Genomic DNA, 25,298 nt, shown 5'->3' on the forward strand with positions numbered 1-25,298 from the left:
TCAATACATTTTCTGTCTATTTGCAGCTGTTATTCTAATAGAGAACATATTAGTATTCATTAATCTCTGGATAGCAATAAAGGCAAGTCTATTGATTGATGTATTTGAAAGACTGTGTTTATTTGGCTCCAACAGTACAGTCATATGAAATGTCATTTTGAAATATGTGTGAACACAAGAGTCTTTAAAGAAATGTCAATCAATCAAGTGGGTAAAAAAAAAGGAGTAATACAAACACAGAACAGAAAGTGAACATATGCCACAACCAAAAAAATGCAGATTTAACTCAAAGCCACAATGTGGATTTTGCCTAGCATGTTTGCTCTTGCACCAAGACTGCATTTTATTTTGGAGAGTATGTGGCAATACACTTATTTCGGTAAGGCTGCAGTGTATTGAAGAGTTTCTGATAAGAGTATGACTCGACTTTCTCAATTATCCTACACCAGCACTTTTTAAGCTGAGAGGTTTTGATGAGTGAAGTGCGGTCTATGGGTGTATGCTGCTGTTTCTTCAGAGGAAGACTTGACTCAGAGCATTACTGTAACCATGACAAACACACAGTGTGGCCTATCATTGAGTCAGATTGGAGCCCCTCGCCAGCTCTGCTAATACTGATATGGAAATAAATGTTTGAAATATTTTGGCACTTCTGCTAAAAGCAGAATAAACTAAATTTGAATATTTAACAAGGAAACACAACAATCAAACAAACAAACAAAACCAAATAAAAAAAAATCAATTAAAAAAATTAGCTGCACATGCTAAAGATACAGCAACTTGTGAGAACAAATACTGTAACAAAGGCTGGAAAAATCAAAACACAAAATCAAAAATGCAAATAAAATTGTAAATATTAAGTAATGGAAATAACACTTTGAAACACGAGTGACAGGATTTGAGGAAATATGTAAACCAATCAAAAAATTGAGATTTTAATGAAAGGTCCAAGTTTATATGTGTTTCTTTGTCTTCTGGTAAATAAACATTTTTTTTTCTCCAGGTAGTGGTATACAGGGTAGCATGACTGAACAAACGGAGCTGTGATATTTCAGCTGCATTTGATGCTACGCACATTAACCAAAAGTATAAATTGCACTTCTTGTCAAATGAGCACACATTTTAACAGTACATTAATAATCCACTATACATATATCAAACTACATTCAATGCAGAGACAGAGAGAGAGAGACAGAGAGAGAGGGAGAGAGAGAGAAAGAGAGAGAGAAAGAGAGAGAGAGAGAGAGAGAGAGAGAGAGAGAGAGAGAGAGAGAAAAGAGGAAGCGTGAGAAAAAGCTGTGATATTTAACCATTGCATTGGCTGGGCCTGTCAACATTCAGACCATCAGTACTTTGATGTTGTAGTTAGCTTTTTGACACACTAAATTAAATAAAAGCAGACGAACCATTGTAAGGCCTATAATCTGAATTAAACGCACAGTGAATACACACTGGTCTGTTTTTCTTTTTTGTTGTAAATTACCACCTTCCTTCACACCGGTTCATTTGCATAACTGTTAGTGATGCCTTCCAAAAATTCTTCATAATATCAAGAGAGACGCAGCGGACATCAAAAGCCAAAACAACTGTAAGGAATGCTGTTTAGAACCAAAAAATGCCTTCATTTAGGAAATTATATAGAAAAATAAATAATGTACCATGTAAAATATTGAGACAAATACACAAATATATGCACAGAAAAAAAAAAGTTACATACATAAAACCCCAACAACAATAAAGAAACCTGTTGTGTATAGTTCTAGCCACTGGTAGAGCGCATCAACGGAGCCGTTGTTGACCTGCTATCAGATAGCACCATTATAATCTATACAGATGTGCATCCATTCCTTTACGACGACGAGATGAACTGTACAATCGAACGGAAACCGCGTGGGAATAAATCGTTTTGAATCCACCTGTGGTAGCTGCTACGTCACAACAAAAATGTTGGTGTTTCACATCTGCCCTTACAGTAAACCATGCATATTTGTAATATTAAAGAAAAGACGTATCACCTTCGCATAGCACCGACTATGTCAGAAGGCAATTTGAATATAAGAAATATGAAAAGATGAATGTTGAAAAATTAAACCTATTGCTCCATCTGATAGGGAATGTGACATAACTGGCCACCAGTTAGACTGTGGTGTGTTAATGGAAGTCGAACAATTAACTGTAGCTTTTCTTGCACTGTAATACACGTTTATGTTTAAGACAATACATGAGGTGTAAAAGAGCAGCGACTGAGATTGTTCTGTTCAACATAATCTGCCTTAATCGGACACATGTGAAATACCAGCTACTGTATGTTCAGCTTGATTAGTTACAGCTGAATGAACCCCAACAATGCTTTACGCTTCTGATACACTTCCTCAAATCAACACTTATTTTCAATATTTAAGAAATCCATAAGTAATAAACTGTGTACATGCAGTGAATCGACAACACCGTACAACTAACATCCCAGTACAACAAGTCCAGAATGAACAAGTAGCACATTTGTTACAATGCCAGATGTGTTTTTCGCACAAACAATATGAGCTTCTTCAAAAACCACGAGTAAGATCAGAGAAGATGGACGCAATCGTCTTACTGGTGAAGCTGTAACCTACATGCCATTTCAACATCTTGTAAAAAAAAAAAAATCATATGAAAAACAGTGCGCAATGTGTGTCTTTTCAATACTCTCACCAAACAAAGCTTACCCTTCCTGAAATAAACACCATTCCAATAATTCAAAATATGATATAAAGTTGTACATTTCTGATAAAGGAATGAATAAAAGCTTGAGGCACCAAAGGCTATTATACACAAAATATAAACATGTTAAAGAATGAGAGCAAAAATCAAAAAAGAAACATGATTGCATTCTGTTAACGCTCTCAGCAGATGTTGGAAGCGTCGCCTGTTAGGAGAGGCAGAAGTTCCGGCTGATCTCCATGGAGATCGATGAGCGACTCTCCTGCAGGACCCCTTCCCGTGTTCAGAGATGAGGGGGTGGTGGGGTCCCAAGCAGGCCTGTCCAATCTCAAATCCACGTGAGCCTGATTTCCTAACAATGGCAGCGAGGCCTGCTAAGTTCTCCCCTCCTGTCCGGAGACGCCACACCGATGATGACGATGATGCTGAGCCACATGAGTGCAACAGTGAAAACCTGCTGATATCATACCCATCTGCAGGCATCACCACAATAAAGCAACAATAACCAACAGGTTTACTTTCTGGGGGGGGGATTTTCAGGCTACCAGCCATGGCGTGACTCCCTTTGGGAAGATTAAAGGAAAGCAGAAATTACTAATTCAGAGCTCTGGGTTTTTTTTTTTGTATGTTAGTGTTTCTTTTCTGCAGAAGCCATGACGCAACCACAAAACAGTGACATGTATGTACAATACATATAAATATAGTTTCAGTATACTACTCATGCTTTTGCAGGGTTGGGGGTGCAATGTTCTGTTTGGCACAGTTTTAGTCTTTAAGAAAATGGTGCTGCATGAATGGGCGGTGAGCTTGTTGAGACCAAACAACACAAAACACCTAGCGTTTGGTGTTAGAGAGCCAGTCCAGATCCTTCCTCCTCCTCCTCCTCCTCCTCCTCCTCCTTCCTCGTCTCCTCTCACCCCTCTCAGTGAATCTGGCCGGGCTGCGACGCTCCAGTCTGAGCCATGCAAAGACTACAGAGACAAGTTCTGCCGCCAGCCAAGGATCTGAACTCCACCACGATGTGGATGTGAGAGAGCGGACATACACGGTTGTTTTGTTTTTTTCCACACGGTGAGTAGAAGCAGCTTAGGGGCGTGAAACTCGGGACGGTTATCTCTTTTTGTATCGTCGTACACATAGACTTCTTTTCTTTTTGACACTTTTTTTTTCCATTAAAAAAACTATAAATACCATAAAAGAAGCATTATTTACAAACTCCATGCGTTTCAGGTTAGAGTGATCACTGCAAGAAAAACACAGGAGAGAGAATGACATGAAGATGGACGCATTGTTTCATGACTTGAGTTGTACAATCTGGTTGGACACAGTGACACGTTGTTACGACTTATTTAAACAGAAAACCCATGCAAACATAGAGAAGCTGAAACCCACATGGAATGAATGAACTGACACGGAGTGAACAAAATATTAGGAGCACTTTCTATGTCAGTATTTCCTAGAACAAAATCCTCAATTTGAATAAAGTGTATAAAATAAGTATTTTTTTTATTATTAAATCAACTTGCTTTTATGAATATAACTCGTAAGTGCATGGCGTGCCTCCCTTTGAGTGCATCTGCAGTGAAAATTTTGTTTTTGAAAGGCTAAACGCCAACAAATATGGATTGAAGCAGAATATTCCGTTATATAAAACATGCTGTGAATTTTGGAAATGATTACATCTATCTTTTCGCTTTGGAGTTATTGGAAATGTTTGGATCACACAAGTCAGAAACAATCTTACGCAGCCACCACTGGAATCTAATTCTACAAATAGTATAATATTAATAATATTAGTGTAGCCTGATCTTTATCTACTACTGCGCAGTAATACAGGCTTTAAACAGTTTGTGGCCTACTCAAAATATATATATTTTTAAATAGTTTTATATAGAAACTTTTGTATAAATTATCCAGTAAGTGTGTTATTATGATTTTAGTTCTACATGTGCAATTCTAATTTTGAGAACCTCAAGAACTCGCGCACCCCCTGAGGGTGGTCCGGACCCCAGGTTGGGAGCCACTGTTCTATGTCAATTTAACAGGAAAAAGATTCCCCTTTCCAAACCTATTCTGTAAACTGGACTGAAAATTGTAATTTTAGTGTTGCTTTAAAGCATTTTAGATATGCTCCTTATATTTTATTCACTCTGTAAATGTACTGAGGTTTGTCTTATTTCTCAAATATATAATTGTCTTACCTTCTGCCAGCATCCAGGCATTGGTAATCCATCTGGGCCCTGTTTAGAGAAGGGTAGCAGGGAAGAAAAAAACCCATGAGGACTGAAACAAGGATGGGAGGTTTGTAACAAATTAAAAAAGTCCCAATCGCACATGGGAGATAGTAGAGACAACATAATAGCTACTTCTCCAAACCACATTCTGGCAAGAACAAACTGCCACATAGAGTAAAATCAAACCTTGCATTAAACCACAAGCAAACGATCAAATCAGAAGGCTGAACTTATCCACATTAAAGGGAAACTACGCCCATTTTCCAAATTCATACATGTTATTCCTATGGTCTAAGACAGTCCAAAAAATATTAGTAAACATGAACAACTCTCTCCAAAATCTAAAACTCAAACTTGTGATGTCATAGGGTATAAAGTGTGGAGCTGCCCCATAGACAATGAATTGGGAGAGATGTTCTAGATGACACTGAGAGCACCCAGGGGAATGCGCTAAGTATATGGGAACATTTTCTGTTTCACAACTGACAACACTACAGTAGGATAAAGCTCATTTAGGTATAAAAAAGAAAACAAACATTCTGTGGGTCCATAAAATCAGCCTCCCATTCATTGTCTATGGAGCAGCTCCACACTTTATACCCTATGACATCACAAGTTTGAGTTTTAGTAAACTAACATTTTTTTGGACTGTCTTAGACCATAGGAATAATGTATGAATTCTGAAAATGGGTGTATTTCCCCTTTAATTATACTATTTGTTTTGTTTTCACATGATGATTACAAACTGACTGGTTAACATGAGCTGTGTGCAGTTTACTGCTATCTCACAGGATTAAACATGTAGGGTTTCTGGGTAATGAAGTTCTCAAAATTGAAATAGTTTTTTTTCATGTGGAGCTGCACTCGCATTGCATTAATCATAGTGTTTGCATCATTATGTCCTAGTTTCAGGAAGGAAATGTCTTTGACTTATTGCGTCTGATGTGAAATTTACTTCTTCAAAATGATCTGTATGTAACAGGAACTTAACCTAGAGTAGCTACTGTACCACCCTGGAGCTAGAAAACTGTGAAAATGACTGTGCTCGTTTTTTTTTTTCAAACTTGACACTAAGTCTGCATCATTATCACACAAAATGTTTCCTCTGAGTGTTATGATAAAATCAAATATCACAAGTAACGACAACTGCAGGAGTGTATTCTCATTCATGCACGTAATACACAGCAAAATATAGCTCATGCACATCGATATGTTGATGATTTCTGCTCTCTGATTTTATTACAGTCGCCCCGCAGTTGAGTTTTAAAACAACAGTGAGCTGGATTCGGGGACACTATAACAAAATCAGGGAGTTTATCTTAAAATAAAGTTATTGCAGCTGGTGATGTAATTTAATGAGATGACAGTTGTGATCTATGAATGTATTCTTAACCACTATACCTCATTTCTTTTCTTGTCTACACACAGCATGCTAATGCAATCACTATGGCCTTTTAAAAATTAGTTCTCTTATACTGTAAAGTGATAGTTCGGTTGTTTTGAAGTGGGCTTGTATGAGGTACTTCTCCATAGTCAGTGTGTTATCTACAGTAGATGACGATCGGCACGATCCAAGTTTGGAGAAGCAGACAGGAGTTACCGCACGGAAGCTAAGCAATGTACTGCTGTGGACGGGGGCCGGCAGCAAAACATATTTTAGCCACCTAAAAGAAAGGCCCAACTAAAAATCTACTCAAGTGTACGCTATATTTAAAATATTTTCGCCAGAGGTTGCTTGTCTACTACTGCCTCAATCGGTTAGTTTGCGGTAGACCACCAACTCCAGTGTTCTGCGTGGTAAAATTACTGTTTTTTTCAATGAAGTCTGGTTGCTTTGGCGAGAGCATAGATAACAGCTTCAGTTCCCTTTCGGAAACATAGACTGTATAGCTCTCTCACGGCAAGATAAACCACTGAAAATATTTTAAACATAGCGTACACTTAAGATGATATTGATTTTTTTAGGTGGGCCTTTCTTTTAGGTGGCTAAAATATGTTTTGCTGTTGGCCCCGTCCCCAGCAGTTCATTGGTTTGCTCCTGTGCAGTAACTCCTGTCTGCTTCTCCAAACTGGGGGCGTGTTGACCGTCATCTACTCTAGGTAATACACCGACTATGGATGAGTACCTCACACAACCCCACTTCAAAACACCCGAACTATCCCTTTAATGACTAAACTTAGTGTAAGAGCTTCCATGCATTACACAGCATCATTTCAGAAGCAGAAACCATCCCAAAAAGCATGAAAAAACACATTTCATTTTCTCATCTCGAATAGGTCTGGAGCAATAATCTATTGTTGTTCCCCTGTCGTCATGGTCTGGCCCAATTGGTACAAATACAGGAAGGGGAAAAGGGGGAGTTAACAGAGTAGAGGAGGGGTCCATGTGCCGGTAGCATCAGTAAAGGAGTCTGTGTTAGCGTCAGGTTAAAAGGTAACTAGTCCATGGAGGAATCAGAATCAGCAGGAAGGAAACAGGATTTAAGCAGAACTTTTTTCCAGTTTTAATCAAGGGAATGGAAGTTCAGTTAGAGGGATAGATTTAAGTATCAATTATATCAATAATCATACATTTATTTTGTATATTTCACTTGTAATGATGTGTATTATCTAGAAGAGGCTGCTTGCGGTCAGGAAGTTAGTATTATGAAGGTATACGTTGGTGCATTTAACAATTCATAAATCAAAAAATGTAGTTGTGACTAAAATATGGTGTGTTCATGCCTGTCAAGCTCTCAAGTCATGCATGGATTTAGTTTCAGTGATGACTGAAGGTGAGCGGCATGCATGGGTAAGATGAGGAAAAAGAGCAATACTGTACCAATTGGCATGGGGCATCCAGCCCGTCCAGACCTGGCTGCCCTGGTTCCCCCTTTTCACCCTTAAATCCCCGGAAACCCTGTTTGCAAAGATGACCTAGGAGTGTTACTGGGAGAGAGATGGGTGACCCTTAACCCCTGACATCCGTCCACTACCACGGACACAAGAGGGACGAGGGATGAGCTGCCCTGTGAGCTTGCTGATACCACAATCCAGCCCGATTATATGTTTTCCAGCATTTAATGGCATGTTTTTGTGAGTTACAGGAGAGTAATGGACTCCGTGTTTCAGGTTGCTATGTTCTGGTGGAAGCCGGGTATCTGTTTAGCCACAGGGCGCTCATCCTTTGTTCGGGACGACTGCTATACGCGGCTGGGGAGGCGATTTCCAGCTTAGGACATACCAATGGGCAGGGTGCATCTAATCCAGGGGCACCCTGTTCTCCTTTCTCGCCCTTAGGCCCTTTTTTGCCCTTCTTTCCCTTCTCCCCCTGTGGATACAACGTTTTGGTCAAGTTAGCATCATTTTTTTTTGAACATTTGGGACAGCACTGATATTAGGAGGGGTGTGATTAAAAAAGGGAGGCTATGGCTCACAAAGGAGGAAGACACATGGTCAACGTTAGATAGGAGGGGATACCTATTCTAAAAACATTCCTTAGGACAGGAAGAGGATGGAAAAAGGGGAACATTACAATAGGAAGGAGTCAGAAACAGAGCTGATTGCCAAAGGGGGTGTCAAGGGCACGAAGGATGAGAAAGAGTAGCAGGGGAAAAAAACCTCCAGAAGGACAGAATTAAATCTATTGCACACTGAAATAGTTCAAACTGTATCCCTTCATATTTGGGTTGGAGTTAGTATTCTTTATGTCATACAGTACATGCATGAGAATAACAAAACACAATCAAATAAGAGGATATTTGAAGTTGATATAAAAGAAGTTTGAAAGTATATCAGAAGTTCATTTTTTAACTAAACTTCTGGTACATAATTATGAATTTTCAGAAAATTATACTATTGTGTTTTGAATACGTAGTACTCATAACTCACAATTAAAAGTGCTATTGTAGTGCTTGTAGTGAAGCATTTTCCTAGATCATCAATCATATTCTGTCATCCATAATCTTTCAGATTCAGTGTTGACAGTAGTTGCTAAACACCCAGAACAGAAGCAACACTAGGATCTAATCTGTGATGGAAAACGGTTGGTAAATACAGAGATTGACGTGAGAGCGGCAAATACAGACTGTGTTAATCTTTAAGGAATGGGATACAGTTTCTCAAAGACATCAAACATCTAAGAAACACATTAAAAGTGTTAGAAAGTGTGGAAACATACAGATTAAGTGCTGAAAGATAGAAAACTACTGTATACACAAGCAAGGGAGAGGTTATCAACAGGCTCAGGAACTCATGGCAGTGACATGTTTTAAGTATGCTCATGCATGGAAACAACAGAGATAAAAAAAAAAAGAAAATGTGAATTTGAAGAGCCTGTTGTCAATGGACTTGTGTTGTTGAAATCACTTTTTTTGATGCCTCAGAATGAGATCTGACTTGTGATTTTGAGAAAATGAGATGACAAATCATTCAAAAGTGGAGAACAAAAGTTTGAGAGGACTGGGGATGATATTTCATTGCAAAGGATATTTACTTTGTCTGGAGTTGTTATCCAATTATTTAGTTAAAAAGCGCTCAAGAAAGTTGTAATGCTATATATCTGTAACAATATAAGGCATTCATAAGAAAGCATAATATATATCTGAATTCAAAATTCCTTTCAACCACTCTATTCCTACCAACAACCATATACACTACCTTTGATCACTGATTTAAAGATAGTACAAAACTAAACTTATCATAAAGAGTAGCTAAATAAAATACCTCTATATTTCCTGTCACTGTCCATTGACATCAGTCCTCTGTTATGTGTTAACAAGCCATAACATCCTATCTACGTCTACCTTTTCTCCTCTTTCCCCATCGTCGCCTTTCTCTCCCCTTAAGCCCGGCAACCCCTGTAAAAGTACAACTCTGCTTAATTACTCTGGCTTTACTATGCAAAGACAAGAGAAAGTGTTGTTGTCCTGACAAAGCTGAAGAAAAGACATCAGGATCAAACAAAAAAAAAAAGAGAAAATGGAGGGATGTGCAACAAGAATATGTATATTATGTACAATATGTAGCTGGCTTTTAAATATAGAAAAAGCTCATACAAAAGGGAAAAGCTGCAATTCATCAGAATCAATTGCAACAACATGTGCACATAAAAAACAAGCTTAAAGCATTTCGACACAAGGGCTGTGTTCCAAATTACATACTAACGTATTGCATACTAACGTATTGCATACTAACGTCCTGCATACTAACGTACTGCATACGAACACACTGCATACTAACATACTGCATACTAATGTACTCCATACTAACAGCCTACATACTAACATACTGCATACTAACGTACTGCATACGAACACACTGCATACTAACATCCTACATACTAATGTACTGCATTCTAACGTACTGCATACTACCATCCTGCATACTAACATCCTACATACGAACATACTGCATGCTAACGTCTTGCATACGAACACACTGCATACTAACGAACTTCATACGAACACACTGCATACTAACGTCCTGCATACTAACGTACTGCATATTAACATACTACATACGAACATACTGCATACTAACGTACTGCATACTAACGTACTGTATACTAACATACTGCATACTAACATCCTGCATACTAACATCCTGCATACTAACGTAGTGCATACTAACATCCTGCATACTAACATCCCGCATACTAACTTACTGTATACTAACATACTAATAAACTGCATACTAACATACTGCATACTAACGTACTGCACACTAACGTACTGCGTACTAACATACTGCATACTAACAAATTGCATACTAACGTACTGCGTACTAACATAATGCATACTAACATACTGCATATGAACTAATGTACTGCATACTATCGTACTGCATACTAACATAATGCATACTAGCGTACCGCATGTCCAGTAAGTTCACGTCTTTAATCTAGTATATGTTGAGGCATTTCTTGCGGACACAAAAATCACATACTATGCAATTGGAACGCATACTCAATTTTACGCAATACTTAGTATGAATAGTATGTAAGTATGCGATTTCGAACACAGCCAAAGTCTTAGCTTGAGTAGGGACAGACTACTGAACTATCCCTGATTAGCTAATTAGCAGCAAGTGTGGAGCACCATAAAATACACACAAAGAAAACCCTTATCTGTACTATCTGTATATGAGTATGAAGTGCAGAAGTAGTATCACGAATGCTGGAATATTTATGATCTGTGCATTTAGTACAATTGTTATCTCACTATTATTGAAACAGTTGGATTGTGCTAACGTAAGCTACAGATAACAATTCTTAGGTTACCTTTAACCTTTGGTATATATGTGATGACTTGCTGGCTCTTTTACATAATGTTACTTATAAGCTTGGGAATAAATGTGATACCTGTGGGATGGGGTTTAAAATGAAATGATAAACTGAGCTGTTGCATACTATGAGTTGTGCATGTGGGGTGGGTTTCTTTGTGTATATGAAGTGGTGCTAATTAGACAATTATTGATGATAGAGGTCAAATCTTGTTAAGCTTTTTTTTCTATATTTAATTTTTTTTTTTTTGCCAAGCTCTCTCTGCCGTCAGAGAAAACTGAGGAAACAAAGTTGAAGAGACTTACATCCAAGCCTGGTGTTCCAGCAGATCCCTGCAAATAAAAAAAACATTAATTGTATCATCGTTACATAGTTTTTACATTACTTTCACAAATGCTGACATTGACATGCATCAAACTCTCTCAATGAACACCTGCACAAATATACAGATCATATTTTGTTCAATAAATGGGGCGAATGTAAGCAGCAAAGAAATGCGTATATGGGTAATTATTTTATTACTTAAAGCGGAAATTATAGCCCTCTCTAGCAACAAAAGCTATTGCCAACTTATCTTTACTCATCCTTGAATAAAGATAATGTTTCTTCAACACGATAATATCCTTATCAAACTTACAGGTAGTCCATAAGGTCCCCTTGGTCCTGGCTCGCCTGCTGTTCCTCTCTCACCCTAATACAAATTAATCAGTGTTGTAGTCACATGAAACACACATAAAAAAACACCTAAAATCAAAGTTCAAATGTACTGTATCATCAATCAGATAAATGTTGATCTTACTATGTCACCCTTTGGCCCAGCTGGACCAGCTGGACCTGCAGGCCCATCCGTGCCCTGCAAAGAGTAGCGTTGCCATGGTGAGTTTACATCATTGGACTACCGCAGGTATTTCAAAATAAAGTTAGTTTTCCAAACAAATGCCAGATGGAAAGCAAAAAAACTATGTCTAGCGTCCACATTTGTACAATGTTCCCATCTGGTTTGACCTAGAACCGGCACACAGAACTGCTGCTAGTACACGTGCATTGGCCACAAAGGACATTTACAACACTGCTGACACAGTTAATGTATGAGTGTGTGTTAATGCTGAGTTAATGCAACACGGGACAAAACAAGAGCCTGCTGCTAGAACAGCGTTCTGTATGGTCGCTATCCTGAGAATTAAACTGAAGTGTGGCATGAGACCTAGCTAAGATGTAAACATCCAACTGAAGTTGATAGAACTTTCTTTTCAGTCACAGTGAAATACAAAAAAATTGGGGTGACGGTGGTAACAAATTTGAGGGAAACGGGGTGGGGGCTGTATGGAGGGTGACAGGGAGAGAAGTAGGCAGAAGTTTGGTGGTGAAGCCTCTCGGTCACATGACACTCACCCTAATTCCGGGCTTGCCGTCCAAGCCGGAGGCTCCCTGCGTGGTTATGGAGGTATGAGTGACATGAACAAGGCGGGATTAGTACCAGATGAACACTGTTATTAGGACAGGTTGATGGCAGGGTTTACAACAAACTAAATTACACTGTGTGTTACAGGGAGGTCGGCAAAACAGTCAGCCCAGGCAAATGAACATGAGGACAGGAAATGGAGAAGGCCACACACACACACACACACACACACACACAGACATACACACACACACAAACATACACTCAAATGTATGCAGTAATGCACAATAAGAAGTCGGACATGTCTAAAATACAAATGAGAAATTTCTATGGATGAAAATAAAAGACAGGGCTCTGTGGTTGGAGATATCCCATGGTGCACGGCTGTACTCACGGGTAGACCCAGTGGTCCACGGTCCCCTTTGTGTCCTGACTCCCCTCGGATACCCTTCAGACCATGCAGACCAGGTTCCCCCTAAAACAGACAAAGGAAACAAGGGAAGTAGGCGAACATGACACAGTTTATGCACCTGTGCCTCCTCTTTTGTGTCATATTTGATGAGGTTGATGTACTTGCGAGATTCTTGCACTTTTTGGGGATGTACCCACATGGTTGAACAGCCTAGTCTTCTAAATGCTATGTTGCTTTTTTTGTGTGTTGTATTCTGTTTCAATTTCGAAGTAATTTTAAGCCTAACCAAGTAGCTTTGTTGCCTAAACCTAACAAAATGCAACCATAATCCCAGAAAAAAAATATGTTTCCCTCAAAATGTAATTGAGAATACCGTTTAGTTATATGGGAACGTCATTTTGTAGCAGACGAAGTTGGATTGAATGCACTTATTGTTAAATGAACAAACACATTCAATAAATGTAATGTAAAAAGAAAAAATGGAATAATGTCTTGTTGGCTCGCTCCTGTGGTTCATCCTGTTTTGCTGACACAAAGGTTAGTTAAAACTTCATGAAAAGCACTTGATGCAGTACAAGTTTCTACAGGAAACAGTGAAGATGCATCAGTGACCGAACTTAGAATCTAATAATTGGCACATTTATGAAGATTCACACTTACTGAAGAAATGTTCAAAATCGGGTCCCAAATCGAGTTAATCTTGTCATACTATATGTAGTATTTGGGCACATGGGACAACTGTTTTTGCAATAAATATATTTTAGGAAAAAACAGCAGTCCCATGTACCCAAATAATAAATATAGTATGATGAGAATTTTTTTCTCAGAAACTACAAGGAGCACAATCAATATTTGATGTCTATGAACTCAGAACAAGTTGAATATCAAAGATATGCACACATATGCAGTGTACAAAAATGTTTCAGGTGGAAAACATTTAATAAACACAATGTGTTTTTCCTCATTTTTCAAAAATCCTGATTTTGACTATTAATAAAAGTGTGATTTGTCATGTGATCTAAAGAGTTGTCCTGTTAGATATTCGCTCCTGCGGTTCATCCTGTTTTGCTGACACAAAGGATAGTTAAAACTTCATGAAAAGCTTCAAAAGTTTCGACAAGAAACAGTGAAGATGCGTCAGTGACCGAACCTAGAATCTAATAATTGGCACGTTTATGAAGATTCACACTTGCTGTATCTAGAGCTTATTCTTTTCATTTGTGCTTGTACACTGAAATTTTTAATTTGGTGGAAGTGTTCTCTGGGCTTGCCTAAGCACAAATGTGAAGACCTTTTCAAAATCGGTCAAACCATTTGGCTGAAAAGTGAGTTTTTCTTATCATAATATACTGTATATCTAGTCTTTCCCCCTAAGTAGTGTTAAAAAATGTTTCATATGGAAAACATTTAATAAACACAATGTGTTTTTCCTCATTTTTGAGTTGTCCTGTTAGATACTTGCCCTAAGTATGTCTGTACCAAATTTCAAGACTTTTAATCAATCAGAAAAAATTTTGTGCATTTTTCCTTATCATACTAAATATAGTTTTTGGGCACAAATGGGTTACCTGAAGTGTCTGAGGAGGCACAACTGCATGCACAAATGTACAAATATCGAATAGTATTGTATTACAATTACACTTGATTCTCACCAGAGAGTCATGGTTAGAAGGACTACTAAAAAGTGCCGGTCTTGGTTTAATTACAGTCATAACGACCTGAATGTGAGTTGTTATCATACATGCACTTTTACTTTCTTGTTGAGATTTACCTTTGGTCCGGGGAAACCATGGGGGCCCTGAAAACATAGCAAAATATTAGTTTGTGGTTGGTCTCACAATCAACAATATGTATTTCTTATTTTAACTAAACCAAGCTTTTCTAGTCTTTCTAATCCATCCTCATTTTCCTTCTTGTCCAAATCACAGTAAATAAGCTGAAGATGTGCGGACGAGACGGGACAAGTAGAACAAGTGCAGTGCTGTGAAGTTTCCCACAGCCAAGCATTGCCAAGTCCTCAGCCCTCAGTGTTTTCTTTGGTTCCTAGGTGACTTTATACAAGCAAACACTGCTGTGGAATTACACAGAGGACAAACTGGTATACTGCAGCATTTAGCTGGAAGACACAATCAGAAACTGACGGCACCAGTTTGTTGGGTGGAGAATGTGTCTTTTACTGACCACCCCCAGAAGTTAACAGAGTGTTAATACCAGACATGTTCTGAGTTTTAGGTTTTAGCAAGAAGAAGTTACCTGTGGTTAGTGTGCAAAGGGAAATGTATAACGTGTTAGTTTAACCAGAGCTTGGACTTGTTGCACGCATCGCTGTCCGTACATGTTTTTGTTTGGCTTAAAGTTATCAGTGGATCTGTAACCACAGCTATGTGTTTTTGACGATACAGTAAATGGGTGTGACATGTTCCTATGAAGGAGAGAGGTTTTATGTGTTGACACATTATAAAGCACCTCATTACATTACAATCAGTTATTCAGATTGCTGTACTAACATTTTATGAGCGTGGTCATGGATGGCATGTATTGAATCCACGTTTGTAGTTTTATATTTTGTGATTAATTAAGTTTTATTCCTAAGTACAGTGATTTACATTTTTTTTTTTTTTTAGAAACACTCACCATGGGTCCTGGGGGTCCGTGGGGCCCTGATGCTCCTGGACTGCCGATGATCTGCAAATATTAAATATAGATATTTTATCACCAAATCATGATTCTACAATAATATATTCTGACTGCAGTACACATTAAAAGTACAACACGTAACAAGTTTGCAATGAACAGCATCTTTAATACTTGAGTATGTGTATGGCGAGTGATAATCTTTAATGTGACTTACTGATGAACCTTGAGGACCAGTTAGACCTGAATCTCCTTTATCCCCTTTTCCGCCATTGTTACCCTATGGAACAAAAGCTTCATGAGACATGTGTGGTTTCTATCTGATAAAATGGTTCTGACGACCATAAAACAAAGATTTTTCAGAGGCTTAGTCTTAGGAAATAGATAAAATGTGTCGATTCTTACAGGTAAGCCGGGTAAACCAGTTGTTCCTTTGTCCCCTGAAGCTCCAGGCATTCCCATGTCTCCTTTGGAACCTTTGTAGCCCTGAGAGGGAAGGGCAAACATGCAAACACAAACAATAAAAAGGAAATATTTAAATTATTCACCCTGTGGATATTTACGCAAATATATTTTGTACATAGTAATAAACACTAAGATGTATAAAAAGTCTTAAAGGGATATATTCGGGTGTTTTTTGAAGTGGTGTTGTATGAGGTTCTTATCCATGTGTATTACCTAGCCTGCAGTAGATGACGGTCAGCGTGTCCCCAGCTTGGAGAAACAGACAGGAGTACCGACACCGCAGCAAAGCAATGTACTGCTGTAGACGGGGCCTTTCTCTTATGTGTCTAAAAAAAAATGTTCTGCCGTCCTCGTCCACAACACTGTATTGCTTTGCTCCGGTACCGCTGCTCCTGTCTGCTTCTCCATGCTGGAGGCACGCCGACCGTCATCTACTGCAAGCAATACACCTACTATGGATAAGATAATACTCATACAAGCCCACTTCAAAACACCCAAACTATCCCTTTTAAGTCTCCATTAGGTCTGCTTATTCCTCTGAGATAAACCTCAGTTAGTAGCCTCATCAATCAACCAATTCAAAATTTAACCAATACATAAATGATTATACATTATTAACTCACTCTTTCACCATCGAGTCCAGGGAGACCAGGCATACCACGATCCCCCTGGGAGAGGACAAACAGACAAACACAGTAGAAATGCAGGTGTTTCATTTTGCAATTGTCCGACAGTAAAAGAGTGTGTTTTTGTTGGTTGAGATTTGCACACGTAAGGAAACACATTCAAAATTGTAGGTGGGATTACTAAAGCAGAAGTGCAGAAAATAGAGTTTACCTTTATACCATCTGGTCCGATTGGCCCAGGAGGTCCAGGAGGACCCTGAACAGAAAGAGAGACACGGGAGTAGATTCAATTAGATTTCTATTTTCAACTGTGGAAATATACTTTTGATTGGGGTTGATTGACTTATTGTTTGAAGGAACTACATTTCATCAGTGGAACTGACCATCACAATGAAATGACTTGCAAACAGCACAAAAAATGTTAGCAGTCAGTTATGAACTGAGAGACATGCCAAAGTCAAAAACATGTTAGCTACAACATAGGGGTAAATAATGACTATCATTAACAGATGAGTGAGTTACATATTTTGTTGCTTCTTTCATGATCACATTGGAATTAAAAACATTAATTTCATTCAATTTGAAGCAATCATTTTTGGGACGATGGAAGACATTCATTCTGTGTATATATGAGATTCAGTGATTTGTTGCACTCAGAGTGGTAGCTTCAGAATGAGAGATAAATAAAATAAAAATTCAAATGTAAATTGAGTTTTGGTGAACGAGGATGATTTTTCAAGAACATTTCAGTTATATAATGTTGCTTTTATCACTCTGGAAAACAAACTTTAGTGCCACCTTCACAGAGTAAGGCACAATAAAAGAAGGATTTCTAACCTCTAGTCCCCTTTGAACAATTTCTACAATTTTAAGTGTATGCAGTTTTTTGTCTCGAGAATAAAGTATATAAGCTACTTAGCTACACTGAGCTTGAATGCTAGACTGATGCTAGAATGTGTGACACTAAACCTGCTAATTTCATACCATGCTATCTAGGGATGTTGCAATATACCAGTATTCATGATAACCATGATATTTAAAAAATGAAATATTGATATCATGTTACTAATATGAGATGTTAGGCCAGTTCATCTAGTTGCCTTTTCACCATCCATTAGTGTCTTTTTGTGTGCTTTTGTATAGTTGTATAGTATAGTTTTGTATAGACTCTTTCTCCACCTCCGCACTCTCGTACTTTGAGTGTAATTTATTTGCCAAAAAAAAGAGACAAACACACAATATTCAAAGTTAAAAATGAATTTGACTGATAGCATTATTATTATTATTTTCAAATTTTCTATAGATATCGCGATAATATCGTATTTTGGACACGATAATTGTGTAGTGAGAATCTGATATCGTGACAGCCCTAATGCAAACCAACATAATCCAAATAATTGTGATGATTTTTCAAGAAAATTTCAGTTTAGCATGTGTGATGCTGAACATGCTAATTTTCTACCCTGCTAACCAACATAATACATGAGGTTGCTCTAAAAACGTGCCACTGAGTGATGAACAAATTATACTTGGTTTGTTTTCCAAGTTGAGTTTTCCAAAACTTTGAATTGAACTTTGAATTTCTATTTCAAATTCACGAAGTATATTGCATGGAAAATAAATGATATACATGGCTATACTTAGCTTTCTTAGCTTATATACTTAAATGTAATACTTGGCTGGGGACAGGGAAATCAGTGATCAGTGGCATTAACCCCCTTCCTCCAACTTTCTCTGTAATGTGTACAGTTTTTCTGTCCTGGAATGCTACTTGGCTCTGTGTGGAAGCTTAATTACACATGAATTGAACAGAATAATTCAGGAATATCCAATATACAAGTAAGAAACTGAAATAATGATTATCTTATAAACTAGATTTTGAACATCTTCAATACAGGGTCTGGATATCAGGTAATAAAGTAGGACTCAACTTAAGGTCTTATCATCTCAGTCAATATTATGCTTGGTGCATATTCACACACAAATGTTCAATTAAATTTACACAAACCAAGGCCTTGGTTCTCTGTTCTGCCTGCTTTTCCTGCTTGACAATCTAGCTATAATTAACTATAATCATGACTGCTATGTGCTTGTTATGACCAAAAGCCAACTGTGTGCATTTTGAGAAAAACCTGTTTTCAAATATTTTCTCATGAGGTCGTTTTACTGACATTCAGGGAGACAACCAGCAACTCAGGCAGCCTGTAGTGTCGATCGCACAGAAGCATAAACGCAGCGCTGAATACTGTTTCAGTCAATGTTAAGCAAACATGTTGCTGGACGAGGCGGCACAAATACAACAAGGCGGTGCAAACCAGGGTTTGGGATCGGGTTGGGCCCATGCGAGGACGAAGATGAATCACTTATGGAGACGACACAATACAAAGAATACACAGAGCCTAATTACCGTTACTGTAATAGTGGTAATCTTCTGCAGTAGGCCAAAGGAGTGGTAATGGGCAGGAGGTGAGAGATAAGATTGCACACGTCATACAGGAGAGAAACCTTTGTGTCAGCACATTTTGGCACAGATACACCCTCAAAATGAGTTATTTATTAAAGAACAGATGTTTATCTGAAGAGGACATATCCTGAATAGTGGAAGGGGATTGCACTTTAATTTAAGGAACACATTTTCTTCTTCTTCCAATTCATTCAGCTTATAATGGAGTTTAAACATACAAATATGCCAAATTACAGCACAATTTGCAGCCGATTCTTTTGCAAAATATATAATATGTGTATGTATCTTCAGTATGGTTTAAGTATTTAACATGAAGCTATGCACAGTAATGACTGTGTTGTGTACTCTTGCAGATGTAGGTCTTTCTGAAGCGACAAAAATGACAGAAATGAGGAGAGTTAAGTAACGACTTGTCTGACCTGTAAAGCCTCCTGAATGTTTCCATTGTAGTCGATGATTTCAGTGGCTCCTTGGTCTCCTTTCTGCCCAGGGGGGCCCTGCACATTATTGACATTCAGAAACGACACATGTTCTTTCATACTGCTGCATTCCAGATTTATACACAACAGAGACATTTAAAATCAATACCAGTATGCCTCTTTTCTAAGAACTGCAAAAGTTAAACTGCTGCCCCCTGGTGGTTATCAATATGTAGTGTAGAATGTCATGGGAAATTACATTTTTTAATGTTAATCAGCATAAAACACGATGAAATCACCCAGGAAAAGGGAAAATAGAGGCATTTATCTTCTTTAATATCCTTGCTTACCTTTGGACCAACAATTCCCACTTCTCCTTTATCTCCAGTCTCCCCCTAATGAGACAAGACAAACAAAAACTATAAATAAATTGGCCTTATTATAATTACTTCATCGTCCTTTGAGGAAATCCATAAAAGGAATATGTTTTCAAATCATTATATCACATATATCTTTATACTTATATACTTTTTTTCCACTTGTCATCATTTTAAGGCCTTAGTATGGAGTTGAAATTTCACTTTTAATCAAAATTTTGCATTGTGGAGACCTGATACAAGAACAAGTGCAGCAACATTAATAATATCATAGCCATATTACTATTACTGCAACTATGAATAACACTAAACCTCCACCAGCATTGAATTCCACTTGCAAGTCTGCAGCTACAGAGGTGTGCATCTATTTGTCTGCCGGTTTTGATGGCATGTTCAATAAAGTGCTTGATGTAAGACATTTAATGGCATGATTGTCCATAGTTAATCAAGATTAATTGCAAATTAATTACCCATTTTTTATCTGCTCAAAATGTACCTTAAAAGGGAGATTTGTCAAGAATTGAATACTCTTATCAACATGGGAGTGGGCAAATATGCTTGCTTTATGCAAACGTATGTATATATGTATTATTGGAAATCAATTAACAACACAAAACAATGACAAATATTGCCCAGAAACCCTCACAGGTACTGCATTTAGCATAAAAAATATGTTCAAATCATAACATGGCAAACTGTAGCCCAACAGGCAACAACAGCTGTCAGTGTGTCAGTGTGCTGACTTGACTATGACTTGCCCCAAACTGCATGTGATTATCATAAAGTGCGCATGTCTGTAAAGGGGAGACTCGTGGGTACCCATAGAACCCATTTTCAATCATATCTTGAGTTCAGAGGTCAAGGGACCCCTTTGAAAATGGCCATGACAGTTTTAAGCGTTATTTCGGCTCCTAAAACGACAAACTAGTATGACACCAATGGATTCATTAAGCTTTCTGTTTTATATGATACCAGTATCTTCACTCTAGCTTTAAATCTGAGCCGGCTACAACCTAAAAATCACAAGTTGCGTTAATACATTAAAGAAATTAATGGCGTTAAAACAAATTTTCGTTAACGCGTTATTATCGTTAATTTGACAGCCCTACACAGAATATAACAGTCGTGACTGAAAAAACATTGAATGGTGGAAATCCAAGATCTGGATCACAAAATCTAATTAGAGGATCGGCTAATGAAGGCGCTGTGTTCAACAAATTTAAAGAAAACATATCTTCCATGCTCACCTTTGACCCCTTAAATCCAGGTGCACCGGACTCTCCTTGTGAACCCTGCCGTGAGTAAGAAAAACACAGATGACAAAAAGAGTCACGAGGGACACCACAAAAAAGACAAGCTAAGTACTTGAGATATAAACATGAAATTGAAAAACATAAACTCTCTTTATGGTTCCAATCCAAATTCATCATAAAAAAATGCAATTTAAAATGCATATCTCACAAAGGAAATATCGTCAACCTCTCGTACTCCTCCCGAGAGAGCGACGCAGGCAGCTCCGCTGACATAACCAGCTTTTAATATGCCATAGCTGCCGAGCAATGGAGAAAGTGTTTATTTGAACTCTGGCATTGATAAAGGAGGGGTTTCACTTTTGGGGGTTTCTAATAGGATGTGAACCAGATCTGTGGGTCGTCTAAGTTTAGACTGGAGCTTAAGCTACCTGCTGGGTCAGTGCCAGACATAAACAATGGTAAACTCATTTATATTTGGTTTACTTTACGCAGACTCCGGGGAAAGCCTTGAACTTATTACATGCTGTAATGGTTTAGCCAGCTCTCTGTGTTAACACAACTGAATATTTGATGAATTGAATGAGAACCTCGCTTTGGGAACGCATTCTTACTTTTTCTCATTTAAAACTCTGGGAACTTTATAGTGTGTGCTTAAATCAGCGAGGCTCTAGATGGCAGCAAAAATCTAGGAATTATGGGTGACAACACAGTAGTGAACAAGCAGGAAACTTTCAAATACATACTGCTGAATGATCTAGTTTTTTTTCATGTGTCATTAGTGTTTGCATCGCACACATGTACGTGTGCACTTGAATAACTGACCTTTGGTCCAAAGGGTCCAAGTTCTCCTCTTTCACCCTTTCCTTGTGGCCCGTGGTCGCCTCTCTCACCCTATGCAGACAAAAGAACAAACAACAAGTTACCTCTGTTCTCCTGCAACCTGTATTTGTCATAGAGGAGTGCTGATCAAGGCCTGACATCAGGCATGAACTTCAATTTCCTTAATGTTATGCAGTATCGACACGACCGAGGAATCTACGATAAGAGCTACCCGTCCTTCTCAGGAGTTTGCTTACTCGACAGATTTGCATGGCGAATTGCAGATATTTATGCTGAGTCGGCACACTCTGCCTCCCGGTGACCTTTGACGAGGTGAAATGTTACATACATCTGCATCGAGCCCTCTTTATCCTGAAGTTGAATATGTAAAGAAACTCCTTTGTTGTATAGTTATGTGCATTTTCTCTCATTGTGAAGTGACTTAAGATAGCCAATAGAGGGGGGTGTGGTGTAACTCAAGGTCTCATACTCTCTGGTACTTATTTCTGATACTTAAAGCAGCAGTGGTTCGAATTGGAGCAAATATGATTTAAAAAAAAAAGTTATTTTTATTAAATGGTCACTATATTGTGACAGTAGTGCATGGGACAGGTAATTTGAAAAAGAAATCATGTGCCTCTGTGTCCTCCGGTGCTCCTAATGGCATCTGCAAGATTTCACAGACCGGAGGAAAACAACCAATCAGAGCCGAGCTGGAGCCTTGCTGTCTCTGAGGCGCTGTCAATCACTCGCAAACTCCGATCAAATGGTAAAAACTAGGCAGCGCTGATCAAATATGAATCAATATTCTGTTACTGTAATGCCTATTTCTCTCCTAAAATGTTTTTCAGAATCATCTTGTAGTGTACTGTTTAGCTGTAAAATCAGAAAGTTGAGCTCATGTTGAGGAAACACCAAGCACCGCCCACCAGCCGGAGCAAACTGTGAGTGATTGACAGCTGCCTCTGTTGAATGAACAGCCAATAGGAACGCTCTCTCTCTCTCTGAAATGACCTGTGATTGGCCAAAGTCTCCTGTCATGGGCTAGATTTTTTAAAAGCCTGAAAACAGAGCCATGAGGAGGTGCAGAAGTCTAGTTATCTCTCAGAACACTTGAATAACAATATACTGAAATATTATTATGGAACTTTTGCCTAATGATGCCAAACATATTCAGCCTACTGCAGGTTTAAAACCAAGTGGGACACAACCATTATTCAGCAGTGTTGAGTCAATTAGGCTTTTTTTCTTCAAATAATTGCTTATTAATTATACCTTAATGGCACAAATAAAACAGCAGACTCTTCATTTGAAAAAAAAGCAGCAGTATTCAATGAAAAATTGGGTAACCCCCACAGTTGTCTCAAACCTGTGAGCAGACCTGAACATACAGTAAGGAAAAAGATCCCATTTGCTGCATTGCTCCTCCTTTTCAGCTCTACAATGACATTTGATTGAGCAACAGAGATATGCCGGATGACAATGCAAGACTAATATATCTTGATTATCAATGTGCTGCAAACAGCCTGGTGCAAAAGGACAAGGCTAACATTAATTCTAGTGTGTCTGGATTATCACCGCTGGCTGGCTCCACGGTGTGATAATGTCACGACTCAGAGGGAGCGGCGAGGATTAGCTCATTCTGACCACTTCCAAGTGACATTTTGAAGAAAACAGAGGCTTAATCGCCTCGGCAAAGTGATAATAATGGATAATGAGAACATAAACCCGGAGGAAATTACTGATCTTGGTGACGATCGCACCGACAGGATGTGATGAAGAGCTGTCAGAGTTGCTGCAACTCGTTGTCATTGACCTGAAATATGCACTCTCAGATTGTGGTAAATAAGATTACTGTAATTACTGTGGAAAGTCACCCACCTTAGTTCCAGGCAGTCCTGGAAGCCCTGGCTCTCCCTGGGGACCGAGGTATCCAGGCTCACCCTGATAAAAAAAAAAAAACCCAGCAAATATGACTTATTTTTCCACAGGGCATTTTTGGTGTAACCCGCTGCTAATGAGCGCTTAAACACAAACACAAGATGCATGGCCAAACATATTCAAAACGACAGGCATGCACACGAACACACACTCAGGGACACATGCACAAATCACACACACGGACACAAATTATCAGTGGCTTGTTAATTATTCCCTGGTTACACATACATTAATGACTCCCTCTTATGAGCCTTAATAGACGTTACGACTGACCTTGTTAGAAACTCATCAGAAAGCGCTCTGCTCAAGTGTGTGCAAAAACCAGCCTCTCTGAAGGAGCATTTTTTTTGCACTTATGAGGAGTGAGCTTCCAGTATGAGGTGTGATGCTTGATTTGATTTACATCACATTTGATTGTGAAATAACCATAACTGCTATACCATCTGCAACCGGAGCTCCCACCTACTTGTAGTTGAGGCCCTCTGGAAACCTTTTTGGAGAGGTAATGGACACTTGCCTCTCAAACTTTTAAACTTTTGATTGGATAAAAACAGCCAAGAATGCGGAGCAGAACAAAGTGCAAGCCGAGCTCAGAACCCGAGAGTGCTACGTTAGCAAAATATTGTTAGAATCCATCAAGCATTCAGGCCTCTTAAGTAAAAACAGGAGTATATAAAATGTCAAATGAAAGTTTTTTTTTTTTTTTTTACAAGGCCAGCACACATAACAAGCACACAAAAAAGAGAAAAAACAGCAACAAGCGTCATCTCATCATGCCCGTGCGAGCATTCCTTGCATTCACGTTACATCTCGAGCTAATGATCCTGAGAAACATTGAAATGGTTGTATCATGTGCCTCTTGTTTCACCATCTGCTGTTTGTTTTTATGATACGGTAAACAAGCAAGCGCTTTAACTAAACCAAGAAAAGCCTAATTTGATAATAATAATCAAATACTTCCTCTCCTTAACGAGCAGTAGTTTTGACACATTTTGCGGCGAGTCTCTTGATGCCACTTCCAGGAAGTAGACTGAAGTTGTTGCCAGGGATGCAGTGTTCTAATCATTAATTCATAGACCTCTACGCTATTCACAAACCTTAATGAGACACTTTTCTTCTGGCAGATCAAAAGCATCGACTGTTTGGCCTTGTCAAGTTCGCTTGAGCTCCTTACTTTTCACCGCACTGAATGTACAGGTATTACTGTGCGTCTGCCACTCGAGCAGATGGAAGCTTGCAGTCGAGGTACAAATCCCCGCACGGCAGGAAAAGCAAGAGACCTTAATGTGT

At 38.6% G+C, this 25,298-nt stretch overlaps 1 protein-coding gene across 14 annotated transcripts in view; it reads right to left on the reverse strand.

The window, feature by feature from the left end:
• Window positions 1-95: 95 nt before the first annotated feature.
• Window positions 96-25,298, reverse strand: part of LOC119481199 (collagen alpha-1(XXV) chain) — a 178,416-nt gene continuing 153,213 nt past the window's right edge. For 4 of the 14 annotated variants that reach the window (XM_037757927.1, XM_037757920.1, XM_037757926.1 and 1 more), the window contains 21 exons: window positions 23,949-24,011; window positions 22,071-22,139; window positions 21,243-21,287; window positions 19,969-20,013; window positions 19,619-19,696; window positions 19,143-19,166; window positions 16,947-16,991; window positions 16,733-16,777; window positions 16,050-16,130; window positions 15,862-15,924; window positions 15,645-15,695; window positions 14,782-14,808; window positions 12,993-13,073; window positions 12,589-12,624; window positions 11,996-12,049; window positions 11,834-11,887; window positions 11,502-11,528; window positions 9,719-9,772; window positions 7,756-7,833; window positions 4,902-4,940; window positions 96-3,263 (listed from right to left, as the gene is read on the reverse strand). In XM_037757927.1, the coding sequence (XP_037613855.1) occupies window positions 3,237-3,263; window positions 4,902-4,940; window positions 7,756-7,833; window positions 9,719-9,772; window positions 11,502-11,528; window positions 11,834-11,887; window positions 11,996-12,049; window positions 12,589-12,624; window positions 12,993-13,073; window positions 14,782-14,808; window positions 15,645-15,695; window positions 15,862-15,924; window positions 16,050-16,130; window positions 16,733-16,777; window positions 16,947-16,991; window positions 19,143-19,166; window positions 19,619-19,696; window positions 19,969-20,013; window positions 21,243-21,287; window positions 22,071-22,139; window positions 23,949-24,011 (1,086 nt within the window). In that variant the 3' untranslated portion in view covers window positions 96-3,236. Of the gene's footprint in view, window positions 3,944-4,901; window positions 4,941-7,755; window positions 8,245-9,718; window positions 9,773-11,501; window positions 11,529-11,833; window positions 11,888-11,995; window positions 12,050-12,588; window positions 12,625-12,992; window positions 13,074-14,781; window positions 14,809-15,644; window positions 15,696-15,861; window positions 15,925-16,049; window positions 16,131-16,732; window positions 16,778-16,946; window positions 16,992-19,142; window positions 19,167-19,618; window positions 19,697-19,968; window positions 20,014-21,242; window positions 21,288-22,070; window positions 22,140-23,948; window positions 24,012-25,298 lie in introns of those variants that run through there. The other 10 variants (XM_037757922.1, XM_037757923.1, XM_037757925.1 and 7 more) reach the window with 10 other exon arrangements.

Source organism: Sebastes umbrosus, chromosome 22 (genome assembly GCF_015220745.1).
Source record: "Sebastes umbrosus isolate fSebUmb1 chromosome 22, fSebUmb1.pri, whole genome shotgun sequence".
Lineage (NCBI taxonomy): Eukaryota > Metazoa > Chordata > Actinopteri > Perciformes > Sebastidae > Sebastes > Sebastes umbrosus.